Raw genomic sequence first — 5,794 nt, 5'->3', positions numbered from 1 at the left:
TAATGCACAGGAGGACAGTCCTTTGAAAACAGTGCTGACCTGTAGCAACACTGAGCTCTCAAAAATCTAAATTCAGGATAATTTGATAGCTGAACTGGAGAATTTACACTTCATCCCAAGTTTTCAAAGACCAAGAGTCTAGCAAAACATACCTTTTTAATAAAAGCAAACTCAAACGACTCCACAGTTATGGAGTCTGACTTTTAGAATTTATAATTAAGCTCCCCTCTACAGCCATGAGGGATAGATTTTATTTCTAAACCATATTCAACATTTTCTAGTAGTAACACACACTGCTGGGGCCTGGGATGTTCAGGAGAAATGGAAAACATATGTTACAGCAGCAAGAGGAAAAAAATGAGTTACCAACACATGGGAAAGATCCATGCTTTGATTAATGCAGATCTTAAAAAAGAAGAGTGGGGGGAAAACAGGGAGCAGATATTTACTACATGCTTTCTAAAGTTTTATTATAATGCTTGCATTCTCGCTAGCTGAATCAGAACAAAAATAAATGGAAATGCATTCATTTGCTGCAGAAGTCTTCTCTGTATTGCATCCTTTGAATGCACAAAGGTTAGCAGACAGAGTTCAAACACTTCTAACATGACTGATCCCACTTTCCCCTTTCTAATGCATCTCAAATACATGAATTTGCCCTACTCAGCCTGAGAACTAAGACTGGTTACTGAGTAGGCACAGGCACTCAAAATACTCTTCATGCAAGCATGCCAAATGCATTATTTTGTGGGTGGGTGGGCAGGCCAATATAAGTGTGCCTGGGTGACAAAGTGGTCAGGGGACAAAGACTGAAATGAGTGAATACTGTCAAACTCTAACCTAACTTGAACTCTACCTTCACCATTTCAGATAAAGTGATTGGGAGCAAGATCACAACCTTGTCACTTACTTTGACCTAGCAGGTGTCATTAGATCCCTACACAGGCCATGGCAATTCACTAGACTGAGAAAAAGAATGTATATTTGTTGGGTTTGTTGTAGGTGTTTTTGCTTGTCAGCAGTTGTATGGACTTAGCAAGGGCTTCAGTAAGCATCAAAAGCAGCACACACAGCTGGAAGATGGGAAAGAAGGCAGTAACTTCTCTCTTCAGATGTGGTAAGTGGATAGATTAGCTCAGTTGTCTGGGATATCTCCACCCTTACTAAGACTCCACCAAATCCCCAGGATAACATATGGAAATAGTGAGTTGTGCCATCATGTTACTCTATAAAGATTATTCAATCACTTCATATGTTCTAATCAGCTGCTGTGAGTTGCATGCAGGTCCTTGGAACTTCCTGAGTTCAAGCTGCAAATGGGAGAGATGCGGACTGAGCAACCTCACTTGACAATAGGACTGAATGAACTCAGTGTGTCAACAAAATCCTAAACAAGGACTTGAAAACAGTACCGAGCAAAATTAGGCTACCTTATAAAGTCTAAAGTACTTCCACCATGTAAATGCCTAACATATAAAAAGCAATGAGGCTGTAATCAGATCTACTTACATTATTAGCAAAAATTCGAAGATCGAGGGCTACAGCATACATGATAGGTAAAGCCCTGGGAAAGTAAAAGATACTACACTAAGTAGATGCAAATAATACAGTAAGACAAGAGAAGTAGAAATATTTATTTTTTTTTGCCAGTTGGTCATCAGACTAGAGAGTATAAATTAATCTTTAAATAAAGGACACAGTTTTTAAAAGGAAAGGCCTTCAAGACCTCAGCATTTCAGAGATCCTACACCAGAAGAATTAATTTAGTAACATTTTTTACAGTGGCTTTAATAAAATACCATCTCAACTTGAAAAAAATCCTTCACATGTTTACATATGGACCATCCCACACAACTAAGCTCTAGATGCTTAGTTTTCACTTACTGGATCTAAAAACTCAAGCAGCAAGATCAATCAGGCTGCATTTTAAGTACTGCTGACGATAAATAAAAAATACAGGCCTAATTTTAATTGGATTACTACGGTACTATGACAGTGAAAGATGAGTGCCTAGCTTCTAGCAGCACTCTATGAGGTACTCACCAGTTTTCCTCTTTATGGGCTTGAAATGCTCGCAGGAAAGATGTATTGTATTTAGGAGAATTTAAAATGCTATTAAATGAAGCACAGATATAAAACCCAGCAGTTGTATAGTGCCACATACCACTGCATGAAAGGGCAGAAACCAACCAAACAGCAAGCAGATGAGGAGTCAGGATGCAAAGATGGAGCAGAGAAGACACAAGCACAGCCACACACTCCTTGATGTGGCAGCAGCCACAAGAAACACTGGTTGCTTAGAGATCAGACAGCAGCTTTCCTTATCAGTATCTTCCCCACAGCCAAGTACAAACTAAGGCACATGTTAATGATTTGAGGATCTCTTATACTCTGTGACAAATTAATTTCCTATTTTAGAGCAAAGTGACAGATTCCTTCTTGGCCCTACAGAAAGCTGAAAGAAGACTCTACTTATATATCCTTGCTTAAGAACTTAAAATAGCTGAAGCGTATTTAGAAGCAAATCACATTCTGTAATATTTTAAGAGGTAAAGATAACTTATTCCACAAGAAAACATATAGTTAATCTCAAAACAATATACAAGATTTATGGCAAAGGATATTGGACAATAACAGTTTGGCATTTGTATGCTTCTATAAAGTCATGGTTTCCAACAGCATAAGTACACCTGTCAAAGAAAAACTGCATTAATGCATCAGAAAATATCATATATGTAAGACAACTGTTAGCTTTTGCCTTTTAGTAGGCATACAGCTTCACAGATTATTTAAAAGACATACAGAAATATATTAGAAGAGCTCCTAACAAAACACCACAAGTATTTTAACACTAAGTCTTATTGTTATAGAAAAGTGATCCAAGAGAAGAATGGGCATTTGTTTGTTAATATGCACAATATCAGCTGTAACACACTAATGCTTATTGAAACTGTCCCCAAGGTTAGCATAGTTAAAAAAAATATTCTAAGCCTGTTGAAAGCCAACAGAAGAATTTGTTAATGCAGAATTATTTATAAATAAAAACCTCACAGAATTACTTAGGTCTTAAAGTTACCTTAAGAGTACTTCTATGACTAGAATTGCCTTTTAAAAATATTTCCCTTACTTATTTCACTCCATATTCTTGTGTAGCTAGTAAATGCAGAGCTGAGGATAGAGCAAACACTGAAACCAAAGCTGTGTCACTGGCTACATGCAGATGACTGCAAGGTACATGAAGCACATTTTATGTGGAGAGGAAGAAGGTCTTTATTTCCTGCAGTTCAAGCATTATTTATAAGACTAATAAATACCAAGTTTTCAGAGGTAAGCTTTTTTAAATAACTAAGTAAACTTAAGGATAACTTTCCCCATCCCTGCTGGATGTCTCACAACTCCCTTTCCATTTCTGGTCCACCGGTACCTTAAGTGGGCTGCAAACATTTCATCATATGGAGGTTCCAAAACTTGTTGACACTTCTCCTCTGGAGATGGAAGCTAGGTATAGAATAAATCAATGACAGATGAAATGAACATCCAGTGCACCAGAACCAGATCAGTTTTATGCATACATGTCTGCTTAATCTATCAGAACCTTAAGGTATATGAATAATCACATCCTGTGTAATGGAGTTGCTTGTGTGCATTCTGTCTTCAGAACCTGATCAGAACTGGCCTTAAATAAAACCATCCAAAATGCATGTAGCACAAACACTGGAGTCTTGCTACACACTGGTTTTCTCTGTATAGTCACTCCCACTGTGCCACATTACCAACTAACATAGACCTGGCCAGGGGGACTTTCCAGAAAACAATTCTAAGTGGAACACAAAAAGCCATCCAGAAGAAAAAAAAAATAATAAAATATATAATATCCTTGTAAGAAGAAAAGGGAAATGAACCTACAAGGGGATCCTACTCTGGCCTGGGTGACAGGTTTCTGAGGTTTATCTCTAATGGAAAGCAACCCATGTAAAGAGCTAGGAAAATTGAAAGCAGAATAAAAGGCAGTTAAAAAACAGATTCTCACCTGTAGCCTTGGGTTTGCAACATGTGGATGTTTAAATGATACCAATTCTGCACAAAATTGTCCATCTCTGCTGTCAATGGCTTCTTGTACCTACAAAAAAACCAGCCCCATGATATAATAAAATCAGCCCACAGCCACCCAATATATTTACAGATGACTACAGGAGCCATGTTCTTGTTACCACTGTTCATCCATATCAATACCAACTCAAATGCAAGTTTCTAAAGGTTTAACACTAAATGAATCAATACTGGACTTTAGATGCACCTGTTATTCAAAAAGATGTCAGGGAGAAGGTGAGGCAAACACTATTGTGTGCCTTATTTGTGGAATATAAGCAAACCAGAGAATCTCCAGACAACTTAGGTAAGTTTAACATTGTAAAATAGCAGCTGTGAATCAGATTTGGTTAAGTTTTCTAAAATTCTAGTTGGTCTTAGGAGCATCAAACATATTTATGAAGGCAGAAACAATCTTTTTTTATTGTTGTTAGTAATGCTGCAGATGGAATCTGCACATCATGAGTCAGGTCTTGCAAATATATTTCATATTAATTTAATATTTAATAAAGAAAAAAAACTACTTCAAAACCACAAAATAAGCTCTCCTTTACTCAGAAAAAGAACAAAAAAAAAAAAATCACACAAATCCCTGAAAGAGTTTAAGCAGTATAATATCACACATTGCCTCTTGAATGATAGATACCTGTTTAATCTACCTGCCTTTAATTTTAAGTGTTATGCATCCTGTTATCTGACACTTCCTCACCCACTGCTTTGGATTTCCATCCTCACCTAGTGAGCATCCATTCCATCAATAAAGTGTCCGAGTTTGACACAGCAAAATGGTTTTTCAGAAGAGATAAGGTATTGGTGAGGGGTGTGCATGAACCTCAGAAAATGTGGACAATTCAAACATGCAGACATGGTGTATACGATAGGGATGGTGGAAAGGAGCACAAGGACTGTCAACTGGAGAAGATTATGACTTTTCAGAGCACATCACTGCCCTGAGAGGTCTCAAGCACTTCATTTTTGAGACTCAATCCCAAGCCATAACTCTCTTTTTGTGCCCTTCACTCCGTTGACTTGACTGATTGTGATTGTGTGATTGAAGCAAGTAAGATGGTAACAGTGATGAAAATAGGATGGTTCAGAAAGAAACATTAAGAGAGATCACACTAAAATCTTGACATTAAAAGTTCAGTCCAGCTGCATCCTTGTTCCGGTCTCTCCATCCTCCATGCCCTACGCAGCAAGTCTCTGCACTTCTGTACTTATTAATTGCCTGTATTTCTTACATCCCTGAGCTGCATTTGTCACTGCATGCACACACAACCCTACTGTGCTAGGAAAACGTGTTGTCTTGTGGAAAAATAACTTCACTACCCGTTATATCAGTAGCCATCATGCTTTTCAGAGGGCCCAGGCATCCTTGGCAGACAGTGACATACTTAAAGAACCTATTTCTTTGCCCAATTTGTTTCTTATTCCCGTTTTATTTCTTAAGCTAAGTCACAAACCTCCAGCCAAGCAAGCCACGCCCACACGGTGCCCACAGGCACAGACCCCACTTGGCTTACCTGCTGCAGGTACTGGTTGATGGTGATGTGCGCCATGGCAGCCGGAGAGGCCGCAGTCCCGGGGGAGGGGCGGCTGCCTCACATTCTGCGGGAGGAAGGGGAGCTTAAAGCACAGCGAAGGCAGCGCCTCCCGCCCGCCGCCCTGAGGAGGCACCGCAGGGCTCCGCCAGCCCCGGCGGGGG

The 5,794-nt window shown here is 39.1% G+C and overlaps 2 protein-coding genes across 2 annotated transcripts in view; one reads left to right on the top strand and one right to left on the bottom strand.

Annotated features, from left to right (window-relative positions):
• PCID2 (PCI domain containing 2) overlaps positions 1–5,648 on the bottom strand; it is a 12,946-nt gene extending 7,298 nt beyond the window's left edge. Inside the window, exons 1-6 of the mRNA XM_009997914.1 lie at positions 5,613–5,648; positions 4,031–4,120; positions 3,425–3,498; positions 2,625–2,690; positions 2,044–2,085; positions 1,510–1,564 (exon numbers count right to left, since the gene is read on the bottom strand). Coding sequence (XP_009996216.1) covers positions 1,510–1,564; positions 2,044–2,085; positions 2,625–2,690; positions 3,425–3,498; positions 4,031–4,120; positions 5,613–5,648 — 363 coding nt within the window. The remainder of the gene's footprint in view (positions 1–1,509; positions 1,565–2,043; positions 2,086–2,624; positions 2,691–3,424; positions 3,499–4,030; positions 4,121–5,612) is intronic.
• The window catches only part of CUL4A (cullin 4A), a 41,878-nt gene continuing 41,730 nt past the window's right edge, over positions 5,647–5,794 (top strand). The window contains exon 1 of the mRNA XM_009997963.1: positions 5,647–5,772. Within this exon, the coding sequence (XP_009996265.1) occupies positions 5,647–5,772 (126 nt within the window). The remainder of the gene's footprint in view (positions 5,773–5,794) is intronic.

Source organism: Chaetura pelagica, unplaced genomic scaffold (assembly GCF_000747805.2).
Source record: "Chaetura pelagica isolate M959 unplaced genomic scaffold, ChaPel_1.0 scaffold123, whole genome shotgun sequence".
NCBI lineage: Eukaryota > Metazoa > Chordata > Aves > Apodiformes > Apodidae > Chaetura > Chaetura pelagica.
The sequence above is the reverse complement of the archived record's forward strand: the minus strand, read 5'-3'. Positions and strand labels throughout refer to the sequence as shown.